Source organism: Lepidochelys kempii, chromosome 16 (genome assembly GCF_965140285.1).
Source record: "Lepidochelys kempii isolate rLepKem1 chromosome 16, rLepKem1.hap1, whole genome shotgun sequence".
NCBI lineage: Eukaryota > Metazoa > Chordata > Testudines > Cheloniidae > Lepidochelys > Lepidochelys kempii.
The window spans coordinates 22,741,965-22,767,545 of record NC_136395.1 but is presented as its reverse complement, the minus strand read 5'-3'; the positions used below and the strand labels follow the sequence as shown (position 1 = coordinate 22,767,545).

The 25,581-nt window shown below is 53.4% G+C and overlaps 2 protein-coding genes across 8 annotated transcripts in view; one reads left to right on the top strand and one right to left on the bottom strand.

Annotated features, from left to right (window-relative positions):
* The window catches only part of GPSM1 (G protein signaling modulator 1), a 141,919-nt gene extending 134,759 nt beyond the window's left edge, over nucleotides 1-7,160 (top strand). For all 5 annotated transcript variants that reach the window (XM_073314702.2, XM_073314703.2, XM_073314700.2 and 2 more), the window contains 2 exons: nucleotides 4,205-4,413; nucleotides 5,054-7,160. In XM_073314702.2, coding sequence (XP_073170803.1) covers nucleotides 4,205-4,413; nucleotides 5,054-5,233 — 389 coding nt within the window. In that variant the 3' untranslated portion in view covers nucleotides 5,234-7,160. The remainder of the gene's footprint in view (nucleotides 1-4,204; nucleotides 4,414-5,053) is intronic.
* Nucleotides 7,161-7,937: 777 nt separating this feature from the next.
* On the bottom strand, nucleotides 7,938-22,971 carry LOC140899341 (uncharacterized). 3 transcript variants are annotated; one of them, XM_078849081.1, is made up of 10 exons: nucleotides 19,868-22,971; nucleotides 17,067-17,242; nucleotides 16,795-16,899; nucleotides 16,185-16,287; nucleotides 14,439-14,581; nucleotides 12,262-12,426; nucleotides 11,133-11,287; nucleotides 10,067-10,319; nucleotides 8,904-8,983; nucleotides 7,938-8,284 (listed from the first exon to the last, which is right to left on the bottom strand). In XM_078849081.1, exons 1-8 carry the CDS (start codon nucleotides 20,073-20,075, stop codon nucleotides 10,130-10,132), a joined length of 1,245 nt encoding a protein of 414 aa, XP_078705207.1. In that variant the 5' UTR covers nucleotides 20,076-22,971; the 3' UTR covers nucleotides 7,938-8,284; nucleotides 8,904-8,983; nucleotides 10,067-10,129. The 3 variants fall into 3 exon arrangements, with proteins under 3 accessions (XP_078705207.1, XP_078705206.1, XP_078705209.1); XM_078849080.1 differs by having other exon boundaries at nucleotides 7,938-8,983; XM_078849083.1 differs by lacking the exons at nucleotides 7,938-8,284; nucleotides 8,904-8,983; nucleotides 10,067-10,319 and having other exon boundaries at nucleotides 11,146-11,287; nucleotides 12,264-12,426.
* Nucleotides 22,972-25,581: the final 2,610 nt, after the last annotated feature.

Here is a 25,581-nt window from a genome sequence, read left to right as displayed (position 1 = left end):
GGTAGATAACCACAGGAAGATCGCAGATAGCTGAATGAATAGGTAGATAAAGTGTATGAAAACTAGATGGTAGTGATATCAACATGGTAAGGGTAGGCAAGGAGATTGGGTGCTGGACTGGTATATTTTCATGGCCATTTTGCAAGGCTGTGATGAGATGTGTTTAAACAGTCATCAGAAAGCAACGGCTAAAGAGACAAGTATTCAACTCTTCGCTTTAAAAGCCATTTCTATGGTACTTTTATTTGTTCCATATGTTTTTGATCAAACTATGCAGTTTGGAACAAACAAACATAAAAGAAGATTTTAAAAAAAAAAACCCTGACATCCCTAAAACGGCTGACACACGAGACGCAGCACCGAAGCACCCAGGGAACATAGAGCTGGGACGACGCGTACGCAGCAGCGAGAGCGAACTAGTGCTGAACAGGTCAGGCTGTGTTGTGACAAGGAGCACAGCCTGGCTCCGAGTCAGGTGGCTTTTCACCCTAAAAAGAGACTGGAAGTGTGCATCATTTTTATAAAGATACGCATGTTTCTGATACAGAAACCAGCATGGGTTTCCCAGCTGTGCTGAGGGCTATAATCGAGGGAGCTGTAGGCAACAGCAGCCTTTAAGCTGTTCCAATATTGCCATCAGCCCAGGTGCTCGAACTCCAGAGCAGGAGGCTGGATTAAAAATCATGATTTGTTAATAAAAACGTGAATTTGGGGCTCTGTTGATTCAGCTCCTGATTTCTGAGCTTTTGTGCTGTCCTCACTTAACATTATGAAGCTTTTCTCCACAACCCTGACGGCTAGAAACTTAGGTGCCTAAATACCTTTGAGCTTCTGGGCCAAATTCTCATTGGAATCAATCCCTTTTGACAGTCTGGGCCTTGCTTCCTTTTTTAAATGAAAGCTGAGATTCTCATGTATTAACATGCCTCCGTTAACAGGAGGCTTTCAGGACAACAGCAAATACTGTGAGACGCTCGATAAAAGGGCGCGTTGGGCACACTGCTGTTTAATTAATTTGCACTCTCGCTTAGACAGTAAAAGTACGTGGCCTGTTTTCCTTTCTATTTAGAGTTATTTTACTGGGTCCCCTTTGCTCGCCCGGTGTTAGCGTGTTTGGATTTCTACGTTGCGGGGGAATGTTTCGTTCCTAACCAGCAGCAAAAAGGAAGCACCCCGCTGTTTTCATGGACTGTTGAATATTGTTTCTGGGCTTGCGACTGAACATTTTCGTTGTGCGGTGCCTTCTGTTTGCTTACACCCGTCGTTTCAAAGCCCTCCTGTCTGAGGTTCACAGCAGTGCCAAATGTGGTGCCATCCAGACCTGGTCATGCCAGGCGTGATGGGCATTGGCAGCACAGTAAGTCTGCACTTTGGCGTAGGGACGTTAGCCAGCACGTTGGGCTGCTGGCTGAGCCTGCAATGCACCTTCCCCTTCGCTTCCCCCAGCCCTGTTTCCCACGGGTATGCTCCAAGACAGAGCACGGCCCCCCACATGGAGCGCCAGCTCCTCGGCTCAGGGGGCTGTCTGTGCCAGCAGCCTGCTGGTCTTTTGCTTCTCATAGGGAGGCAGCACTGGAATCTTTAGGTGGCATTGGGAGCGTGTGCCCTTGTGCTGGATGTGAGCATAGCACTGACTGCTTGTAAGGAGGGTGGTGGGAAGTCATGGCTCAAATTCTCCTCTGGGGGAAATGGGCAAATCTCCACTGAAGTCAATGGAACTGAGCCCATTTACATCAGCGGAGAGCTTGGCTCGTGCTCTAGCTCCCAAACGCACACCCGGCCGGACAGCCTTCGGAGGAGCAGGCTGGCTCTGGGAGGACTGAAAAGAACCAGGCTCGGACTGTGATTTCCTAAGGCACACGGTATGACGCAGGTACCTCTGCCTTGTGCTGGACAGAGCATTTGCAGCCATTGCCCAGGCAGATACCGTATCTGCACTGGCCCTGAAAGGCGAGAGTTGTCTAGGGGACTCGGAAAGGACGAGCCATCTGATGAATCACTTACCTCTGCTTGCACTTGGCTGATTACATGGCCTCTAATTATATCCCACCCGTTGTAATTGCATGGGGCATCTGTCAGGAGGCTGCCTGAGCGCAAGACAGAAAGCCACTCAAGCTTCCAGGGACTTTGGAGTCAATTGCAAGCACAATTTCTGTAACTACCACCTACTTGGAACTGGCCACCCCCTGCCCCCGAATCCTAAAATTAGGCTTAATAACGAGGAAGGCGGGAAATGACGCTTCAGACAGGTTCCTCGGTGGTTCACTGTAATCATGGCCTAGTAACTGACTTGGGGTCTGCCGTTGCACTGAGGAGACTGCTCCGGGGCTCAGAACGGGCAATTAGAGGACGCATCGGAACCAGGAACGGGCCTGTTCGGTCCCACCACCCGGGAGTTCGCAAAGGCAGACCTGCTCGCCCGTGTCGGAGCTTAAAAGGGCACTTGGGCGCTTGTGCCCGCGTTGATGGCACCGTTCTGCACCCTGATCTGCTTCCCGCTGCATTCTCCTGCGCTCCTTGCCAGCTGCTCCCAGCGGGAGCTCACTGCTTGGAGTGACAGCAGCATGGGGGAGCCAAGATGCAGCTTAGAATCCTGCGTTTCTAGCCCTTTGTATGGCACTGGAGGGGTGCCAGGCGCTTCAGACCCAGGTCAGCCTGGCAGCACACCCCGGGCAGGGGGGAGGGAAGGGTTACTTTCCTGATCTGGAGGGGTCAAGAGGCACAGAAATTAAGCTCCTGGGGCAGTATAGCCATTTGCTAGGAGAGCCAGAGGGGGACCTCGGGAATCCCTGTGCTGGGGATTAGAGAGCACTGCAGCAGCTGTATGGGAGTGGATGATGTCTCATGGCCCCGGAGTAAGGTACAGTTTTTGCTTGCATGGCTTCACAGGCAGAGGGCTGGCAATGCAATGAGAATGCTAGAGATTAAGTACCTTCTTGAAAGGCCACGTCAATGAGGCATCTCTTCCCTAATTTAATCTAATCATCGGTCCAAGTGCAATTAATATCCTGTCCTGCTCCCTTTGTGCAGCCTTGTCAGCCAGGGGGAGATGTGTAGCCAGAGTTTCTGTGGTTTACCCTATAAAGCCAGCTGCTTTCCCCCTTCGCTGCCCGATGTTTATGCACTCACAGAGCCCTCCTTCCAGGGAGGCACTGATGCCGTCTAGACTTTATTGATGTTGTGTCAAGCAAGGCAATAAGCCCCCTCTGATCTTTTAAAAGGTTTTTTTTAATGCCACAGAGAAAGTGATAGCCGCAGCATGTGCTGTTCCCAAGGCCAGCTTGCAGGGTGGAAACTGAGCCTTCATGCCTTCTACAGGCAAGGTCCTACCAGCCATTGTGCTCTGAGTGAGCGCGCTCCTTGCAAGGCCTCCGGCACCCCCAGCCTGAGTGGATTGTGTGGCACTGCTGTGGGGAAGTTCACAGCACCAGCAGTCTGCTCTCCCTAGGAGTGGCCCTCACTTTAGCGGGCTGATTTCAGAAAGCCTGGTCTGAGATGAGGCCCTGGCTGGCCCTGCACATTGGTAATGGGAGCTGCCTGCAGCTCAGAGGGGCCATTCAGCTTTGGCTTGGCCAGACCCACTGTTATAAAAGAAAAGTCTTGGTCATTTGTTCTTCTTTGCCATTAGATGAAATGGCTGCAATTCGCTTCTCTCCTGCTGTAGGTCAGCTGAGCGCATTCAGTGCAGGGAAATGAGGTTACTCTTAGCAGGGGGATCAATTAAGAGATCAAGTAGGGCAAAAAAAAACCAGCTCAAATCACTTTTCTGCTGAGTGAGGCTGACCCCAGGCCTGGTCTAATCTCGGCTCTGCCACTGACTAGATGGTTACCCGTAGGCACATCACTTGCTCGCTCACTGCCTCAGCTTGCCCACCTGTAAAAGGGGATCATTTACTAGTTAATAATGATGCACTTTGAACTTTATGGGGACCAAGCTCTAAGGGCTTTACAAAGGCAGGGCGGGATTAGCCACCCCCACTGTGCATGCACTGAGAAGCACAGAGGGGTGAAGTGACTTACCCAAGATCACCGAGCAAATCTGCATCACAGCCCAGAACAGAACCCAGGCGTCCTGGCTCCCAGACCTCAGAGGGGTGGTGAACGAGTTAATTAGAGACTGAGCAGCATGTTGGAGCTGAACAGCACCGTGACACGGGCCCCCTCCCTGGACTGACGCCCTGGTGCTCTCCCTGTCCCCCCACAGCTCAGTCCTCATTAATGGCATCGCCGCAGACAGAGGAGTTCTTTGATCTCATCGCCAGCTCCCAGAGCAGGCGGCTGGATGACCAGCGTGCCAGTGTGGGCAGCCTGCCCGGCCTCCGCATCACTCACAACAACCTGGGGCACCTGCGCATGGAGGGGGATGCCCAGGAGCCAGGGGACGAGTTCTTCAACATGCTTATGAAGTGCCAGGTAGGCAGCTTGCTCTTCTGCACTGACCCCAGGGGCTGAGCCACCGCTCGGCCCGGGAGAGCCCCAGGGGGCAGGGCTGTGCCAGCTTTCCTGCCACTCCTAGGGCTACACCTGGGGCCCATCCCGAACAGTACACAGCACTGTATGAACATGGGGCAAGACCGGCAAAGGGCCCAGCGTCCTCTTTGCGGGGCCACATTTGTGCCTCCAGAACGGAAGAGCAGGTGCCAGTCAAGGTCTTGCGCTGCTCTTTGATTGCACCTGCAGTTAGGTAGGCCAAGGCGCAGGGCCCACGCCTGTCCCGTGAGTGCACTGTGCCAGCTTGCCTGCAAACCAGGAGGGAGTGAGGGGAGCGGCCTGAGAGGCTGGTCCATAAAAGCAGGGCTCATGCCAAACCCTGTGAAAAGCCCTTCCCTTCCCCTCTGGCCCTGGGCTCAGGGCCACCGTTTCCAGGGTGGGATTCTTCTGCCCTTTCTTGCCACCTCCTCGTGGCAACCCCTTTCGCCTATAGCCAGCTGCAGGGAGCTCGCTGTCCCCCCAGCAGGACAAAGTCAGCTGTCACTGAATCCCCTGGTCCCTGCGCTCAGGCGGGAACTGTTTCTAATGCCTGTTTCTCCTCCCCTCCCCTCCGCCGTGCCAGTCATCCCGGATAGACGACCAGCGCTGCGCTCCGCCGGACACCGTCCCCCGTGGCCCCACCATGCCCGACGAAGACTTCTTCAGCCTCATCCAGCGTGTCCAGGCCAAGCGTATGGACGAGCAGAGGGTGGATCTGGCTTCAGCCCAGGAGGAGCAGCAGAGGAGACCTAGCTCCAGCTAAGAATTGGGGTTTGCTTTGAGGAAAGCAACATCTGTTTAAAACCTGAGCCTGGCTGTTCCGTGGCAGACTGTCCCGGTGAGGAGTAGCCCTGCTCAGTGAAGGGGGGTGTGTGTGGAGGGGAAGGGGGCGTTTCCTACCGCTTTGGTAGTTTTGTCTTTCTTTGGAGTAGGGGCCAGGCAGGTTCACCAGCTGGGGACAGTTTTTCTTTATGGCTTTTTATACAAACAATGACTCTTCTACGGCTGAACAAAGCTAGGAGGAACTGCTCACGCAGGGCTGGGCGCCAGGGAAGTAGACTGAGACAACCGGTGAATTGGCTGCTGCAGTCCCCCCGCCAGCAGTGCCTGAGAGCGTCTGCACCTCCCTGCCGAGCTCTGTGGGGAAGGGGTGTCCAGCTGGGCTGGGGTGCAACCGTGGAGAAGCTGAAGGCAGCCAGCAGTTAGTGTAACCCTGAGCCCTGGCTGCAGCCCGTGGTCCCACGTTCCGTTAGGTATTTTATTTCTGCAACACGTGGGTTAACGGGGACCCTCTCTTTGCTGTGGACTCCTCCCTCCCTGCTTACCGTCTGGCTAGGAGACGTTTGGAGCTGTCCTCACCAGCCTGCCAAGGTGGCAGCAGCAGCCCTTGGAACTGGGGTCCTGCCCTGCAGGGCCGAGCTTGGCTTTTTCCCACAGGGCTGAGCAAGCCCAGTTCAGCTGCTGTGCGCACGTGGGGCTGCCACTGTTTATGGCAATGCCCCCCCGCAAAAGCAGCCGCATCAAGGAGGTTGCCCATAACTATCTCCACAGCCAGCACATTCAGGGCCCAGGGAGATCCTCTGACCATGAACCAAGAGGTCCCCAGTATACTTGGTACTAGCCCCTGCCAGCTGTTGGCCTGTGTGACAGTGCTCCTGGTTGTTTGTGGCATGGCTGGCAGCAAACCCCGTCACAGACCCACTGGGGACCCGGCGGGTTCAGGTTGAAGCAGAGCCGCAGGAGCGGAAACTTGGTTTGCTGCGTGTTGTGAAGCTGGAAGCTGTCAATTGGGCACCGTTCACTGCTCTGGGAATACAGGTGCCCTGTGTTTTTAAAGGAAAGCCGTTAGTCAGGCCAGTGTGAATCTAGCTTAGAGCACTGCCCCCATCCATGGGGCTTCATAACATTCCTCTTTTCTCTTGCAGTAGTAGCTAGAGGCCTCCAGCCTGGTCGGCACAGGAGCACACAGGGAATGGGCCAACTTTGGTGGGGACTTGTCACTTTCAAATAGGCTGAAAAACAACCCTCCTGCCTAACACAGAATGGGGCTAGCCACCCTCAAGTTTAGCTGTACAGAGGTGCCCCTTTGCACTGCTGCGCTAGCTGGGACTGGCAGGGCTGCATCAGTCCTCTGGTGGGCCTTCCAGCTACTGTTCATCTCCCCGCAAGTCCATTGCTGAGTCCCCGTTGCCCCCGCGTCTCTCTCAGGAGCGGCCTTCATGGAAAATTTCCAGCAGCAAGAAATTCAGCCAGGCACCACTTAGCCCAGCTGGGGGGAGGCCCTAACATGTGTAGATGTCCTAGGTGTGAGCAGGTAAAATTCACCCCTCACTACTGCTGGAGGGATCAACCAATGCAAGGACTGGTTCAGGGGCACCATCAGTCCCTGCATTGTATTCAGTAAGAGGGGCCACCTCGCTCCTGGGCTCCTGCTGTTACAACAACATGACCAGCAGAGGACTCGTGACCGTGCGGCGCTTGGCCAGGCCACAAACTGGAATCTGACCAATCAGCTTGCAGAGTGTGACGTATTTGCCATATACTTGAATGTATGAGCTTATTTATTTTTTACATGTGCATTTGCTAATGTCATTTTAAGAGGGAATTTTAACCCACCAGGTACTTGTTTTTTCCTTAAAAAATAATAATCTGCCAAATGAATTAATATATAGAAATACATAGGGCTTGGGGGGGGAGGGGAGGGGAGGGGTTGTGCTTAATAAACATTTGTGGTCCAAACTTCCAGGCCAAGAGTAACTTTCTACTGCTTCACCAGAACACAGCAGCCCCTTGTCTGGGCTGAGGACTCCCAGCCCAGGAGAGAAGGCAGGAACCAAGGCCTCTGGGTGTTTTGTTTTTTTTCGGAGAACTCCACCAGCAGTGCAAGCAAAGCCCTGCCTGGGGAAAGTGCACATGCTAAAGTTTAAGCAGATGTTTACGAGCTTCCCGGGTCTCAATCAAAGCATTGGGCCGTCAGGGCTCGTGGGGAACAGTAACTAGCTCTCCCAGCCAATGAGGACAGGCCCATGACTGGTTTCTGTCTCCAAACAATTGCTTGAACTGTCTGTCCTACAGAGCAGTCACAGAAGGCAAGCTGCGATGGGACAGCCCACTCCCCCAAAGGAGGCCTCTCTCACCCCGTGCAATCCTCCCTTAAGGGACCGAGAGCCAAGTCCCCACCCAAGCTGTGCACACGCCTGTCCAGGTACAAAGGCTCAGGTTGGTCACACATACCTGCTCCAGGGCCCCGGCCTCTCTCCCTGCGGGCATGCAGCCGGCGGACTCGGTTTCAGAAGTCAAGAGCCACGCCAGGTAGAATTCTGACCCCTACCTGAAGCGATAGCCTTTGAATCCTCTCCAGGGAGACAGGACTTGCAAGGGTGGCCACAGATTCCCCAGGCCCAGCACGGCTGTTTGACTCTTCACGGCTGCCTTCTCACACTAGCTTTAGGTCAGCCACTAGACGCTCTGGCTTTGCTTGCTGGTAGTGAGGCCATATCAATAACCAGAGGACTGCTGAATAGCAGGGAACCCCCTACGTGCCAGTGCGGTCAGGGCTGGACATTGTTGGCCCTACCCAGGGCAGCATAAAGTCAGTGGCCAGCTGAGGTGAACAGTGATCTCAGCCTCCCCACGCGCGTGCTGTCCTTCAGCTTTCACGAGGAAGCAGGCGGCATTTGCCTGTGGAGCTGAGAGCAGCCCCCGCAGCTGAGCTGGCAAACTGCGTTCTGCGACCCACGCTCCAGCCCCCGGGAGCACTGGGGCAACCCCGTGCGCTGCTAACGAGGAGGATGAGGCTGCTGGGGAGGGCAAGCTGCGGAGACGCAAAGCAGAGGCACGGTAAGTAGGCTAGGGACAGACCTGACAGCTAGCCCCCAGGTACGGACCAAGGCAGAAGAGAACCACGGAAGGATGGGACTCTCCAAGCAGAGAGGAACAGCACACGCCGAGGCTGTAGGCAATGCCCAGCCCTTTGGAAAGGGGGGAGGTGGGGTCAGATGCCTGACATTTCCATTGCCATCTGGTGGGCAGCGGAGAAGGGGTTTGAGATTCTGCAGGAGGGACAGCTGCATGTCTGCACTGTCATCACACCAGCAGCCTCTCTTGCCAGGCCAAGGGGGAACCGAATGCTTAACCCTGCACAGGCTCCTGCTACAGAGTCAGACTGCAGCGGGGCTGGCCCAGGGAGTGGAGGGGATTTGTGGTTAGCATACTGTACCAGCAGACAGGAGCCCTAGGACTGACTCCCCGCCTCTCACTCCCCTGGACTGGCTGGGAAGATGGCGCCCCCTCGGGCTGAGCAAAGGGCAGAACAGTCAAAGCCTGGAGCTAGCAGTTTGGAGCCGGGCTACGAGCGTGAGCAGTGGGGTAAAGGGCAAGTCCACCAGAAATGCTAAGGGAAGGTGAAGGGGGAAGCTCAGAAAGGCTGTTACCGGCCGTCAGATCTTGACACCTCCTGCCAGCTGGGATGGGAGCCTCGGTTCTCGGGTGGGCAGTGGGCCCCTCACAGCACCTAGGGAACAGAAGTCACCCAATGTGGGCCATTCTCCTCAGAAAACGCTATGTAAGGGGTGTGCAGGGGACAACCCCCTGCCAGATTGCTATGCAATCAACAGCTTTTGCCCCATGCACCGGGGGGAAATCCTCGCACTTCAAAGTTGCTTTCTCCATGGCACATGTTACCCTTCCTCACAGTTTCAGAGCAGCATACCGAGGGCTAAGGGGTCTGGCAGAGAAAGGGCTGAGGGTAGCACCACTTGGGGATAAGGGGAGACAGGCTGTAAACCATCAACCTGCATTTACAGCAGGTTCAGAATAGTAACAGGGATAGATAGTGCCCCAAAGCCGAGGAGGGCAGCAACTGACCGGCACCATGCACCAGACCAGGAAAGTTTTGGACAAGAGCAGCAGGGTAAACACCTACTCCAACAAGACATGCCAGGGGCTCTCTGGGATGCAGACATGGTGGTCGCACATGCACAGTGGGGAAATGGCTTGCAATACCATTTGTATATCTCAGGAGGAGGAAAGGTGGCAGCAGCCTGGCTGGGATTTGAACCTGTAATCTCAGAGAGCCTCTGGAGCCCAGGTTACATCCCCAGCAGAGGAGTTATGTTGTGGTACATCTATGTACCCGCACCCTAGGCCTGCTGTCGGAACAGCCAGGGAAGTATTTGGCTGAGCTCTCTGGCCCGTCCTGCTTTGCTAGGTCACTTCCCAGCTTCCGGCTGTCATCCTGTGCAGTGGACATGTCTCACCCCAGCTCCCCGCACAGACCTGCTCTCATCTGTCTATCCATTGCTGCACCCCAGCTGAAGATGCAGGGGGGATTCTAGATCATTCCAAGGCTCCCTTCCCCTCACGGTTGCCCGGGGAGGTGTCCCTCTGCTTTGGCCTAACATTTGCTCAAGAGCTACCATGGGTCACAGCCCTTCCCGAGACCCCGGCTAGCCCATGGGGGTGGGAGTGTTACACCTCTCCTCCTAGGAGCCCCCAGGAAATCCCCCTCCCCTCACCCCGCTCTCCCCATGTATTTATTGCTGTCATGCAATTCCGAAGCCAACGCCAGCAGCGCAAGGCCTGGGCCCAAACTCACCAAGAAACTGGCCTCCTGCGTTAACGGATCCTGGAACAGCGCCGTTGCTTGCCCCCATCAGGATCAAAGGAGGCTGCAGCTCTTGGCCTTTCCATAGTTCCTCTGCTCCCTGCATCTACTGATGGGGTGGACACATCCCGGAGTCTGGACCAAGAAGCTGAGAGCGAGCAAGAGACTGGGCCGGGGGTGAAGGCTGCGCAGGGTGGGCCGGATCCCTCGGGTAGCCAAGTCCCTGTGGATGCTGCTGCTCAGTCTAAGGGGTGGGAGAGAAGATGTCAATCAGTCTGCAGGGAAAGTTACACAGAGTGCCCACAAGGTCAAGGCAGGTGCACGCCGCTCGCCCCCATAAGCATCTCCTTAAGCCTTGCAGTCTGGCAGCCCTTGGAGTCAATCAGCACTGATAAGAGCATCAGTTCAGCCTCCTCACGTTAAGGGCTCTGCCATGGTGACACCTGCGGGATGAGCCACAGGAGGACTGGTCAATGGTTAGTATAAATCCCGTGGTCTTACATAGCACATTCCACCACCCGCAGCTCTCAAAGCACTTCTCAACTGTGGTCGTGCTTTGCATGTGGAAATATGGCCCAACCTTCACAAAGCACCTTCCTTCCCCAGAGCACGGCACTCTTCACAGGCTAGCAGGGGTCGCTCCCGACACCGGGGGAGGCAGTCGGCAGCTATTGAACAGCACATGGCTGCAGGGGGACAGTGTCCACGTGGCCGGCAGGGGGAGTTCCTAGGAGGCAGGACACAGTTACCCAGAGCGCGAGGGCTAACGCTTGTCCTGCTAGAGGTCTCACTGGGAGCCACAGATGACCAGGCCAGTGGGTTTACGTTTACAAGAGGCCTGTGCTCTGGTTGCTAAAATGACCGGGACATTCCTAGCACTGGTTCCTGGATTGGCTAACCCCACGTAAATTGCCCCTCTCTAAAGCATTTGGGATACTGGGCTAAATCCCCAGTTGGAGTAAGTCAACACTGTCCCATTGACTTTGATGGAGCTGCGCTGATTTACAGCAGCTGAGGATACGGCCCACAGCTGGTGATGTTTTACCAGACCTATTACCTGGCTCTGTGCGGCAGGGGGCTGGAGAGGGTGAGAGGAGAGAACGTGTCAGCTGGCCTTCTGGTACAAGGTGATATCTCCCCCCCAGTGCCGGGCGGTGCTGAGACAATGCTAGAGACAAGCATGGCCTGCGGCGGGGGGCAGGGGTCCAGAGCCTGCCAGGGAGACAGAAAGGAAGATCATTGCCAAGGTCACCAGACTATCACAGCAGTGGGTCACTCCAGGGCGATGCAGCCTAGTGGTTGGGGCAGAGCATTGGAAGCTGGGATTCCTGGCTTTTTATTCACGGTTCCTTAACCTTTCTGTTAGCCAGGCCTCTCTGTTAGAGATAAGGGGGGAGGGACTTGGACAAAGCACTGTATGGGACTCTGGGTTCCATTCCAATTAGTGCCAACAGACTCCCTGTGCCTCAGTTTCCCCATTACATAAGGTAAAAGCACTTCCTTCCCCTCCCTTCTTTGTCTGTCTTTTTATATAGTAAGCTCTTCAGTGCAGAGATTAGAAAGAGGACAGCGATCGATTATTCTCCACGTCAAGGAAGGTAGGACAGGACACAATGGGTTCAATCTGCATCAAGCGAGATTTAGATTAGAGATCAGGAAAAACTTTCTACCTACAAGGGCAGTTCAGCTCAGGAACTGCTTCCCAGGGAGGTGGTGGAATCGCCGTCATAGGAGGTTTTTACGGACAGGCTGGATAAACCCTTGTCAGGGATGGTCTAGGGTTACTTGGTCCTGGCTCAGCACAGGCGAGGGGATTTGATGACCTCGTGAGGTCCCTTCCATTTCTAGGATTCCATGAGGGCAGACAGACTAGCTGCTCCAGCAGCAACTCATCAGCCCCTAGGGCTTGGGCTGAGACTGGACACCATGCACCATGTATGGGCAGAGGGGGCTCTCCATAGAGCTGCAGGTTCAAGCACTAGGCGAGGCTCCCGCATGCTGTCTGCACTGCGACCTCTCGCTCCAGGGGTCCTAGCCACCGGCTACTGCCAGCTCCAAGCAGGTCTTTGTGAGCAGGAAGGAAAGCAGCCCCCCAGGGAGAGTTGCATTCAACAGCCCTCAGGATGCCCTTCCTCCCTGCCGGTCAACGGCCACAGAGTCCACCCCAAACAAGCCCTTCTACTCACACCAGTTCCAGAGGTGGGTGGCTCGCCAGCTGAGGCTGGCCCATGGACAGAGGCTGAAGGCAGCTCCTGGGAACCAGCTGTGGAGGGGGAAGCCAGTGATGGTGCCTGACTGGGTTGCACTCTCTCCCCAGCATCAGAACCCTTCTTGTTTGGCTTGGGGTTCTCCTACAGGCGGGACGGGAAGCCAGGAGGTTAACGGAGCAGAAGGGGAGAAAATATGGCAACAGAACACACAATGAGCTGGCTCCTCTGGTCTGTGTTTGGGGTGCCACAGACCAGGCTGAACCCGGCTCCTGATAACCCCCTTTACGCAGCCTCCCTCCTGTCACAGTTTTGACCTCAGACGCCCACCCTGCAGCCACTAGCCCACCACACTGGGATCAGGGCTGTTTGCTCAGCCTCTCTGTGTAGGACTGCCTGATAGTCCCCGGGAGCTCCACGCCCTTAAAACGGGCGGTCTCCCCAGCGTCTGCCAGGGGGCCAGCTGGGGTGACCGCCGGCTAGGCCCACATGCTGCAGAAGGCTGATGCCATTCAAGGTTAGAACGGAGGCTGCAAAGGTCACGTTGATAAAAGCAGGGGAATCCCATAGATGTGCCTAATCCATTCATCTGGACCAAACAGCCCATGTGATGCTGGGGCCTCTGAGCAGAGAGAAAAGGACCCATCCAGAGAGTTCTTGCTCTCCAAGGCCAAGACACCCCGCCCGGCACAGCAACAAGGAAATACATAGCATGGGCCAACCCTGTTCTCACCCACAGGTGGCATGGCAGTCACCAGGGCACTTGAGAGGGCACAACTGAGCCATAGAGGGCAGGGTGCCTTTAGAAGACACCCAGTCCCACCGTGTGGGAGAGCTGGGGCTCACGCCTTGCCCTTGGACTGGTGGGAGTTGGCAGCAGGGGGGAAGCAGCCCTTGGCATTAGGATGGCAGGGGCACCTCCTCCCGGCCAGCCAAGGACCAGCCTTGATGGGTTCCTCTTGAAGGCTGATGAGGAGCAGGGTAAGGAAACAGAGGGAAAAGGGCTGGATGGGGATTGTTATTTCAGGCAGTTTGGAGACAGGTGCCAAGGTTCAGCCCGTTCTGAGGAGCGACTCCATGGGACCTGGGCTATTTCCCATGCGCTGTTGCTTCAGCGCTGAGGCCGGACACTTCCCTCCCCTCTCCTCAGGGCCCTCACCCTGTTCTTGCTTCAGCCGTTGACCCTCATCTGGCTGAAAAGTCTTTCACCCCCCCCCATACGTTGCAGTCCACAGCTGGAGGGCTGTCCTAGGCTGCTCACAAAGCTGGCCCTTTTGGGACCTCTCCAGGATGAAATGTGATGATGGAGTGAGTTAGCTCCCCTGTGATATCACCCTGACTCTGGACCGTCCCATCCAGGCAGGCAGAGGATGCTGTATCACGGTACACTGGGGAACTGCCTTCTGTCGGTTCCAGACCAGCCCCGGGTCCCAGCAGACAGGGCCATGCTCGTTGAGAACAAAAGGCCAGACTAAGAGCTCATCGAGCGTCCTTCATCCGCAGCTGCTGTGCTCAAGGCTCACAGGTGAAAGTAACCAGTAAGGCAGTTAGGACCATCCCACATCACAGGCCCACGGACTCTGATTATGTACTTGTATCATAGCACCCAGAGGCCCTGATCACGGACGAGGGTCTCGCTGTGCGAGGGGCTGGACAAACACAGAACAGAAAGGCAGGCCCCTGCCCCTTGGAGTTTACAATCGGAAGAACCAACCGCTCTCCTGTCTCTGGCAGTGACCTATAGCCGATGCTTCACAGAAAGACACACGCACCCTCCCGACCAAACAGTCAGTGATGTCTCAGGGCAAATCCCCTTCCAACCCCAGAGACCACCACAGAAGCCCTGACGCACGAGGGTCGGTATCGTCACAACTTGGTGCCCTCGTTACCTCAGTAGCCTGGTTGCCTAGGTTACACCTGCTTGCACAGAGAGCTAATCGGTGTTTAAACCCATCCAACATACCCACCCCTATGAAGAAAGCAGGAGCCACAGCCCATGCCCCTCCCGCAGCCAGTCCCCCCTTCCCCTGCATACGAGGCCTTTACACGAGCAGTTAGCAAAACATAGCAATAAATGCACATCATGAAAAATACGGGCCCGAAGCGGAAACTCCGTGGGGGGAGAAGCAGCTTTGGGACAGCCCTTTGGTACCAACCTTCCTCCACTGCTTGAGTTTGTGGGGAGGGGGCTCCCTATCTCCCCCCAGCCTCATCATCTGCTCGTTAACCTTGCTAACGGTGCTCGGGCTGGAACCGGTCACCCAGGATCTGAAGTGGTAACAGTTACACCTCCAGCCCCCTGCAGGCAAACAGGAAACGGTGCGATCAGGGGCACAGGGCCTTCTTGCCTGCGCAGCCAGGATAAATGCCAGGGCATCGGGGGTCTGATGCAAACCCCACGCAATGGGTGTGAATGGGCTTTGCAACGGGCCCCAGAAGAACAAGATCAGCGGGGGTCTGCCCTGCACCAACAACATCTGTATTTTCTTAGCAGGGCTCAGGTGGGGCTTTTCCCTTTTCCAGACTGTTTGGAGGGTTTCAGTGCCCTGGCCGCTTGGTCCCACACAGACGACACGGCACCTGCAAACAGGAGATCCAGGCCTTACAACCATCGGTGCCAAGAGAACCTCCAGGAGCTCCATCGAGCCTTTGAACCTCTTTGTTGGCCTTTGCTGTTTTAGGAGGGCAGCGCAGGGATCTGATTCCAGCAGCAGAGGGCAGTGGCATGTGCACACATCGTGTTTCCAAATAAACCCCGAGCTTTGCTCTGCGTTTATTCGTAAAGTCCAAAGCCAGCAGGGATCACTGTGATCATCTAGTCCGGCCTCTGTACAACACAGACCACAGAACGTCCCCACAACAATTCCACCATGACCCTCGGTAAGTTGCTCCAATGGTTAGTTACTCTCCCTGTTAAAAATGTACCCACCTTACTCCCAGTCTGAATTTGTCTAGCTTCAACTTCCAGCCACTGGATCGTGTTAGACTTTCTTCTGCTAGAGCAAAGAGCCCATCGTCAAATGTCTTCTTCCCCTGTCGGTACTTACAGACGGCGATCAAGTCACCCCATAACCTTCTCTTTGTTAAACTAAATAGATTGAGCTTCGAGTCTATCACTAATTCCTTTACTCAGTTTGTTCTCTGAACCCTCTCCAATTTATCAACATCCTTCTCCATTTGTGGACCCCAAACTGGACCCAGGATTCCAGTAGCGGTCTTACCACTGCCAAATACAGAGGTAAAATAACTTCTACTCCCACCTAAGATTCCCCTGGTTATATGTCTCAGAATCACATTAGCTGTTTTGGCCACAGCACTGCATGGGGAGCTCACGTTCAGCTGATTATCCACCATGACCCCCCAAATCTTTGTCAGAGTCACTGCTTCCCAGGCTAGAGACCCCCTCCTGCAAGTGTGGCCAATATTCTTTATTCCTAGATGTATATGTTTACATTTAGTTGTACTAAAAGGGCCTATTGTTTGCGAGGGCCCAGTTTACCAAGAGATCCGGATCACTCAGTATTCATGACCTGTCCTCTTCAGGATTTACCACTCCCCCAGTCTGTGTGTCATCAGCCAACTTTATCAGCAAAGATTTTGTGTTTCCAGCACATCCAAAGGTAAGGGGCTCAGGACATCCCCGGGAGGATGAGGAGCACATGTTTAGATATGGAGGCATGATGTCCGTGGGCAAAAGGGTGCACAACCTGTGCCTACAGTTATGCAGTAAGTTGCCACCACTGTGCACACAACTGGATAGGTGTCTAAATTCCCTTCTGCGCATGCCCATTATGGTAATGTTCACACCCGTGCAGCTGCTTCTCAGAGGGAACGTAGTGTCTTTCAGTTTATGGCAGACCTGTGCGATCACCAGAGGGACACAGCACATGCTTACAACTCACCTGAGGGCGTTAGCATTTCAGCTAGGACTCGGTGGGCCTCTGACTGGCCCATTAATGCTCGATCCCTCCAGTGCTGCAGCAGCCGGCCGTAGGTGTGGGCCATCTAGGAAGGAGCCAAAGGAGACAGCACATAGGAAACCTGTATGCTATATGGTACAGTCCATATCCATGCCAGGCCGCCTGATCCACCCCCATCGGAGTGAAAACAGGCTGGACACCCACCTCCCAGGCATGTGGAGCAAGAAGGGGACACTAACACATCAGGCCAATGCCCAATGCAGTCTAGGGAAAGGAAGAGAGCCCTGGAGACTGGATGGTTTTATTTTAAATATTTGAATGAGGGAAACTGAGGCACAAACAGATTAAGTGACTTGCCCAGAGTCTCATGGTGAATCAGAGGCAGAGGTAGGACTAGAACCCAGGAGCTCTGGCTTTTAGTCCCCCTAGCTCTAGCCCTCGCGGCCTCCCCAGGACCCTTTGGCAGAGAGGCATTGGTATGCCAGATGTTCATTTTTTCTATATCTGACTGACTTGCTCTGAAGGCGCGATCTGCCCCACCGCTTCTGCGAGCCTGGCGTCCCCGCAGTGTGGGGGCACCTGGAGTATTTACCACTGTGAAGTTGTCCGCACAGCACTCCTCTTCGCCAAGTTCTGCAATGGGCTTGAGGAGCCCCGGAGCTCCTTTCCCCTTCTTCCGCTCAGCTCTGGCGGGCTTCTGTAGGGAACACCAGGCTTTCACTAGCAACCCCCTTGGGGTGTAACTCCGCCTGCCCCCACTGCCCAAAACACTCCATCCCCATCTCTAGACTGGTTAGCACCACACTGCCCCACACAACCCCATCCTCGGGGCAGGAAAGGGGGGACATTCATATTTCAACTTACCTGGCTGCTAGTTTGGAGCTTCTTATGCAGGAAGTTGTTGGAGTATCCCAGAATCCTTTGCGTGACTCTCTCGCATAGTTTCAGCTCTTCACGCAACACCCTCTGGTTCTTCAGGACAAAGTCCTCGAAGGCTAGGGACCTCCGCTGGCCACTTCCCAGCCCCGATGGCTCTCCTCCTTGAGGAAATCAACAGGACAGTGTTGTTACCTTGGCTCAGGGCCTCAGCGCACTGCATGGAATCAGGGTGCCTACCCCTCATTTCACTATTGGAGAAAGGCTGGGAAAACGCTTGCCCCAAACAAATTATACACTGAATTCATACCGGTGCTGAGAAAAGAACCCAGGAATCCCAAGGCCCGGTCCCCTGCTCTAACCACTGGACAACATAGCCACTCAAAAACCAGCTAGGCTTGCTGGCAGCCAGTACCACCCCATGGGTCTGCAGAGGCCCTGGGAGCCTATGGACACCGGAGACAATAGCACGTCATCACCCCAAATCCCTTCCCTGTACGTCTCCCTCTCTCTCTCTCTGGACTGGAAGTGATCAGTTGTCACCCTAAGCTCTGTTCTTGTCCATGATTATCGGCATTTCCCATGAGTCAGCTGGGCCAGAGCCCTGGCAGCAACACATTGGAGGACCCTGATGGAGAATCCTGCCTGGGAAGGCTCTGCCCACGCGCACGACCCCTCAGCTAGGGGACGTGCTGCTTACACCGCGGATGCTCCATTATTCCCCAGAGGTTTCACCCCACCCCACTCCTTGCCTCCTGGGCTCCCCGGCTTTCTGGCTGGCCCCGTCGCTGCAGAACTTCACGGCTTTCAGTTGCTTGGATTCCTGCAGCAACTTCAAGAACTCGAGGGCTCGTGTACAGCTCTCGCTCTCGCCCAGCCCTGCCAAAGGAGCAGCATGTCAGCCACATGTGGACGGGGGGGCTCTACAAAGAGTTGTGCCCTGCTATGAGGAGCTGCTGAGCCCTCCGGGAAAGGGAGGCCCATGGGATTCGATCCAAGAGGCTGGGATTGATGGGGCAGACATTTCAGCTTTGGCTGACAGCGCCCACAGGACCCAGCCTTCCTCCCTCCTTGCATTACACTAATGCTGGGGACTATTTTTTATGGTTCACTTGGTGGCACCCTCACTTTGTGCACCACCAGGTCATGGGTTCAAATCCCACCCTAGGGTGTGAGTCAATAGCTCAAAGCAGACACTGGCAGTGATGGAGCGAGATGCCACCTTTTGGGAGTTACAGCCAGCGCCCTCTCGGGGGGAGGGCAGGTGAATGCGTGAGCTGCTTTTCGAGAAGCACATGGACTAAGCCACGCGTGTCGGTCAATCTTCCCGATAGCATTCGGGCACCATCGCGGTGGTCTACAAACGTTTCCCGTAGTTAATAGGTGGAAGTTTTAAACAACCTGACTCCCTGGGACCTCAGGTTGATATTCTGGCTGGGGTGACCCAGCCCTTCCCCTCTTTTTGAGCCAGATGAAGAGAGGCCTGTACAGTTCCCGACATGTGGGGCTTTCCAAGACGACCTTAGAACAAAGGTCCAGTCAGCTGTAGAGGGACACCAAGCTCACGGCAATTTTTAAAGGGTATGACTACATCCCAGTGTTCTTGCTAACATGTCCCGTTCCTGTCACTAACACATTCTACACTCGCTGGTTGCCACCCTCCACCCCAGCAATGGCTGCATTTCAGTAGTGCACTAAGTACAGAGCTCTGGGATGAACAGCACTACGTTATATTACTCTAGGTCCATCTCCACCCACCTGGGGCTTTGAGATAATTCTGGAGGCAGAGGCAGGGTTTCCTGGTATAGGCAGGACAGCAGAGCTTGCTCCCATCCTGGTCCCCCACCATGGACCGTCCAAATGCCTGCAGCTGCTCTTCATGCCGCTTCCTCTCGTCCAGCCCAGGATCCTTCACAGGGTTCGGAGTGCTCCGAGGCCTGCTAAGTGTCAGGCCCAGGGGAGACAGCCCCGCCCCCGGAGGAGTTACAGCCAATGGTTATTACAGCTAGCGAAGGACGAGCTGTAATATTTTGCGTTTTCACACGTACGCACAGAGCTGCTAACACAACAAGGGCCGGATCGCAGCAGTAGCACCTGGAGACGGTACGTCGCTCCCAACCGCCCCAGCTACTGCACCTCCCCTTCGCTGCTAAAAAACCCACAAAGACACTTTGGTGATACCAGTTACCACCACACCACTGACATTCTCCATGTCACTCTGGGGCTAGCCACCATGACTATATTCCTGGGACAGTAACCAAGCAGAGACAATACTGGGATCGGAGTGAAGGGCTTGGGGGACTGTTCGCAGGGAAAGGTCACTCTGCACACGTTGCAGCTGCTGGATCTCACATGGGTGGCAGCTGATAAAGGCAAAGGCCGATGACCCCACTGGGACTGGGGGGACATGATGTTCAAAGATGACCAGAGATCACCCGGGGGGGGGGCCTGGCCAGCACTTACCTGCTCACATCTAACCAGAGAATAGACTTTGGGAGAAGATCATAAGGGCCTGATCCTCTTCCTATTACAGGGAATTTTGCCACTGATTTTCAGTGGGAGCAGGATTGGGCCCTACATACAGACTGGCTGTATGGAGCCAAGATACCAAACACATCCCACACAAAGCAGTGGCTGGATGGCTCAATACATGCATGGATTTTGTTTCCTGAGCAGGATTGCAGCATCCTTTGAACAAGAGGGAGAGACAGATACTGAACATAAGGTAGGGCTATCAGGTGATGCCCAGCTCAACCCCACTCAGACCACAGGAGAGCACTTTCCCTCACCCCATGCCTTGCAGAGCGTCAGCACCTGGCCTGTCCTGGGATCCCGCTTGTGGCGCGGAGAAGGCAGAGAGCTTGAGGTCTTCAGCTGGTTGCCTCTGCGGCCGGGGTCGACGATGTAAGGAGAGCTGCAGAGGTCGCAGCAGAATCCGCGCCCAGTCCCGGAATCTGGAATGACACCTACATACTGAGCATGAGAAGGGAACGGCATCTCCAGACACCGCAACCAACTAGCCACCTGCCACGTTCCCCCACAGGTCCTAGCCCCAGAGTAGCAGCACCCACTTCCCACCTCCTCACATGGGCGACCGAACAGCAGTGTCTTGACTCTATTACACAGGGTATCAAGGCTCCCTGGGATCTGAATGTGACCCAAGAGGAAATGGACTGAGATCTCTTAGCGGGAGAGGCAGAAAGCAACCTTGCAAAGCATATTTGCCATGGTGCTGAAAAGTCCTTGTGGGGTCTAGGAACACAGGAGTCACCAGACTGTACCAGATCCGGTTTCGATCTGGTCTAGCATAGGCCACCGCTGGACGCTTCAGAGGACAGTGCCAGAAACTTTGCATGTCTAGCATAATTCATACAATGCTCCTTTGCCACCCTTTCCACCCACTATCCCCAAGTCTACTTACTCAAGCCAGCTGCTCCTTTAACCCACCTTGTCTGCCCTGGCCAGCTGCACAATCCCCCCTGCTCACGTTTCTCCCTTTCACCACAATTTCCACTTCAGGAGAAAAGTTTCTTTTCTTCCTCATTCTCCTGCTCCTTCGGCGGACAGCCAGGGTGCTGGGTGGCTCTTAGACACAGCACATATTATGTTATCTGCCTCCTTCAGATAATATCAGAGCTGGACCCACATGACACAGTCCAAAGAGAAATTCACAGTCCCCTGAAGTCGGGAAGTGTTTGTTCGGACCTATGGATCTGGCTGAGGCTTGGCTCATACTTGGCATTTCATAACTATAAAGTATGATGTGACTCCTGAGAACAGTCTTGGAAAGTCAGTCAATGTTCTACCTAATTTTTGGAAAGGGGAAACTGAGGCACGGAACAGGAGAAAATGACTTTGGCCAAAGTCCCAGAGGGATTTAGCAGCAGAGTGAGGATGAGAATTCAGGAACTCCTGGTTCCCTGTTCTGTGCTCAGAGAACAGCTGTAGCCTGTGTTCAGGGATTGTACATCTCCTTGTGTTACATGGACATAACTAATGGCATCTCTGTGATTGTGTCTTAGATGAACAGAGCCATCTGTTGAGAATTTCTCTTGGGACAAATAGTCCTCTGAGAAAGTGAGTGAACAACTGACTCTCTTGCTGTGTGTGAATATGGAACCTAGCACAATAGGCCCTGTACAGACTTACAGTAAGGGACAGCCCCAGGGAGCTCCCCACCAAAAGAGACCAGGCAGACAAAGGTCTGAAGGAGAAACAGAGGGGTGAAGCGACTGGCCTGTGGTTACAACGTCAGTGTCAGAGCTGGAATTAGAACCCAGGTCACGTGAGTCCCAGTCCAGTGCCCTATCCTCCAGACTGCACTGCCTCTTCAAGTGTGAGCACAGGACTTAAAAACCCTTCAATTTACTCCCAGCAAACCCCCCTCTATTAGTCACAGATTGCCCGAGTGCACACAACCCCCTCCCAACCCGATGTTTTTAAAAGCAGACAAAGCCTTCCAATATTTTCTGATGAAGAGCACGTTTCGTGTGTGTGTGTAGCCTGGGGGTTTGGTGCCATCGAGTCCCTGGGGGCTAGAGTCTGTACACAGTTTGCTGCAAATTTACAGAGGCAGCGGTTAGCTGAACTCCACGTGGCCACACTGACCCCTGCCGGCTTGTCAGGACTCTGCTGGCTGTAAGCTGCTCTTTGGAGCACGGCCACTGCTTTTCAGGGCTCTGCATTCAGTCTAGCCTGCTTTTGTACCGAACATAAACAGCAGCACCATCAACCTCCCGGCCCTGGTATCTATTAACCCTGTGAAATCTGGCAGGGCAAGTAAATGAGAACAGAATAATTATTTAGATTGGAAGCTCTTTGCGGGCAGAGACCATCTGTTTGTTCTGTGTTTGTACAGTGCCTAGCACCCTGGGGTCCTGGTCCAGAATTCACTGTAGACAAAGGAGGTTTTGCTCCCCCAAGCTGCAATTTGTAATATAAAATGGAAAAAATAACATGGCCTTCCTGGCCCATAAACGTCAAACAAGGCTGACAAAGAAGGAAACAAGGAACTCCAGTCCAGAATCTGATTGTTTATTCATTATTGGTATCATGGTAATGCCTAGAGGCTCTCCATTTGTGCTGGGTGCTGTACAAACAAGAGACAGTTCCTGCCTCAGAGGCTTTATAGATCTCAGGGCTCATCTGTCCATGAGCAATTCCGGAGTAAGAGTGCCTGTCTCCAAATTAGTTTAATCCACTTTAGAAGTGGATTAAGATAAACCAGAAAAGGCACTGATTCCAGAATAAGAACATCCACACAGGGAGCTATTCCAAACTAGCGATTCCATTTTCAGTTCACATCCTGCCTTATTCTGGAATAACTTTCATGTGTACATAAGCCCTACAAAGATAAAACAGCAAAGCGTGGGAGAAAGGCAGGGTTCTACTTCTACAAACAGGGAACAGAGACTCAGACAAAGTGATTTGATCTCCGCCCCAGGTCACAAGGGGAATCTGAGGCAGAGTTGGGATCTCAACCCCTCTCTCCCGGCTCCTGGCCTTAGCCACAAACTCATCCTTCACTTGCCACTCGCCTGCTTCTTTTCCTTGTGAGAGGCCAGCCTTTGGGGCTGAACCCTAGGCTGAGTGCCCCTGTGAAACCGGCAGGAGCCGAGTAAATTCGAGCGACCATGGAGCCTCAAAACCCAGGAACCCCCCACACCTCCGCTGGCACGGTCCCAGCTCAGCTTAGCCCCAGCAGCCCCTGGCCTTCTGCAGATCCAGAGGCAGGGCCAGTCAGGCTATGAACAAACCCTCAAGGCTACTAAGGGCAGTAGCCTCCCAAAAAACTACAATTCCCAGGAGCCTTGGCGGCCCCTTCCTCCCTGCTCTAGTAAGGAGAAAATGGAGTGAATTGGGCATTGTGGGGCAGGCTGGTTCCCCTCTGGTAAGGGGCTTTGCACCTACCTCAGCCATCTCAGCTCAGCCCCTGCTGTGGAAGGTGGGAGCAGCCTGGCTCCTGGCCCTTTGTGCCTCCTCCCTCCTGGCCACCCAGCACAGACCCTCAGAAGCAGCTGCAAATTCTCCCAGCGCAGGCTCTGTCTTCTCTGCTGAAAGGGGGCCGGGCAGAGCCAGTGTTAAAGGGGCAGGTGCAAAACTCCAGGGGAGTGAACAACTGACACAAACACAGACAACTGAGCAACTCATTCACCCTGCAGGCGGGAACAGAATTCAAGGGGCCTGCTCGGGTGCACAAGGATTAATCCCTTAAGTGTTGGAGCTGCAATTAGTAAACCAGCATTTAATGACTACACTGAATTAAACATCCAGCCTTTTAAACCACTCTGAACATTGTAACGTGCTCTGGAAGTGCCAAGAGTTGTTTCTGATTTAAAATCACATTCTTTTAGTGTGGACGTGTTGCCTAGTGGTTGGACAGGCTCTCAGGCGCACTGCCTCACTGCATGACTTTGGGCCGCTCTCTCCTATAACAAAATGCAAATAAACTAACCCGCTTCACAGGGGCGAAGGAAACAGTTATCTCTGAAGATTCAAAGTGCCAAGTATTATTCATATAAGGGATGGGGGGAAACAGAGGGAGAAAAGCAAAATATACAATAGCACTAGAAATTCCAATTTAGACTTTTCAGCAGTTTTGCTTCAGACAACAGTGGATTTGTTTCCCAACTAGACTTCTCCATCATGCAGATAAATACATCCCTTTCCAGGGTGTTCTTAAAATAGGTCATTCAAATCCAATCCAATACATGGACAGCGTGGAAGACCCTACAGAAACATTGCTGTGGATCTTGCAAGAGTGAGCCCCTTTGAGCAGGGATCACCTTTCTGTTCTGTGTTTGTACAGCGCCTAGCACAGTGGAGTTTTGGTCTGTGACTAAATAATAACAAACAACTTGTGGCCTGATTTTCAGAGGTGTTTATCCCCCATTGGCTGTGAATCCTCGGCAGCTCTCCAGCCTTCTCCCCCTTGTTCGTTGCTACCTTAGGTGAACAGTATCATTTAAAGAGCGGGTTCCCTATATCGCTCCCTTGCCACATGGCCCATTGAGTAGTGTAATCCCATTGTCCTTAATTAGTGTATAAACGGACTGGTAAGAGAGACTTCTTAAAGATAAGTTTGCAAGTTCATGATTACCAAAACAGCAACGAGCTCGCAGTGCTCAAGGAGAGGTATATATATTATTACATTCATTTCTAAAGCATCTGTCACAATGGAATCTCAAAAAGAAAAGGAGGACTTGTGCCACCTTAGAGACTAACCAATTTATTTGAGCATAAGCTTTCGTGAGCTACAGCTCACTTCATCGGATGCATTCAGTGGAAAATACAGAAGATGTTTTTATACACACAGACCATGAAAAAAATGGGTGTTTATCACAACAAAAGGTTTTCTCTCCCCCCACCCCACTCTCCTGCTGGTAATAGCTTATCTAAAGTGATCACTCTCCTTACAATGTATATGATAATCAAGATGGGCCATTTCCAGCACAAATCCAGGTTTTCTCCCTACTTGTGGCACCTTAGAGACTAACCTGGAGAGAAAACCTTTTGTTGTGATAAACACCCATTTTTTTCATGGTCTGTGTGTATATAAATCTCCTCACTGTATTTTCCACTGAATGCATCCGATGAAGTGAGCTGTAGCTCACGAAAGCTTATGCTCAAATAAATTGGTTAGTCTCTAAGGTGCCACAAGTACTCCTTTTCTTTTTGTAAGCATGAAGACACTCCTAGCCTTCCACCCAGAGCTGTTTGGTGGCTAAATTAACATTTCTAAAGTACTATGAGAGCTTCAGATGAATGGCACCGAGTTCATGAATATATGTGAGGTGCTCACATACTCTGGCAAGGCCATATAAGAACCTAAAGAGACAGATATTTAAGCGCAGATAAGGACTCGGGTTCTCTTTATTACACTTCAGCAAGAAAGGCCACTACACCTCAGGGCCTAGTCCGTTTTCTTCCTCCCTCCCCCAGAATAAAGGGTGTCAATCCGTCTTTCCCAAAGACAATCTGATAGGACCATTCTGCTGCAAGACGCATCATTGAAATAACATTGTGCATTAGGTCATCCTGCTAGCCTTTTAGTTTTTACTGTGGTTGATTTTAACATCCCATAATAAAATTAATAAGCACCTCGACAGTGTTTGCCAAGTGGCTCTAGGAACACTCTTCAGACTTAGGACTCATCTCCTCAGCACTTTACAAACTTTAATTAATCCTCAGAACACCCCCTGAGGAACGGAATTAGATTTCCTAATCCCCATTTTGCACCAGGGGACAATTGAGGTAGAAAGGTGAAGTGATTTGCCCAACACCATGTAGCAACGGTGGCAGAGCCCAAATTAGAACTCAGGAGCACTTGGGCACCAGCCCAGCGTTCGAGACATGCCCAGGGCAGCACAGGAAAGCAGTGCGTGTTGCTGACGGATTATGAAAGGATGAAAGTTTGTGCATGACCTGGAGAGGTTGTGTCCAGGACAGCGCAACTACTTTCTGGCTACCCCCATCATGCCTGGTGCAGACCACAATGGAGATC

Excerpts from the sequence above, each read along its gene's own strand:
- LOC140899341 (XM_078849080.1), bottom strand. The coding sequence starts at position 20,075 with ATGCCGTTCCCTTCTCATGCTCAGTATGTAGGTGTCATTCCAGATTCC. Across the intron at positions 17,243-19,867 it reads GACGCTCTGCAAGGCATGGG|GAGGAGAGCCATCGGGGCTG; the intron begins GTGAGGGAAAGT and ends GATTTCCTCAAG. Across the intron at positions 11,288-12,261 it reads CACCCACCTCTGGAACTGGT|GCTCTGGACCCCTGCCCCCC; the intron begins GTGAGTAGAAGG and ends TCTCCCTGGCAG.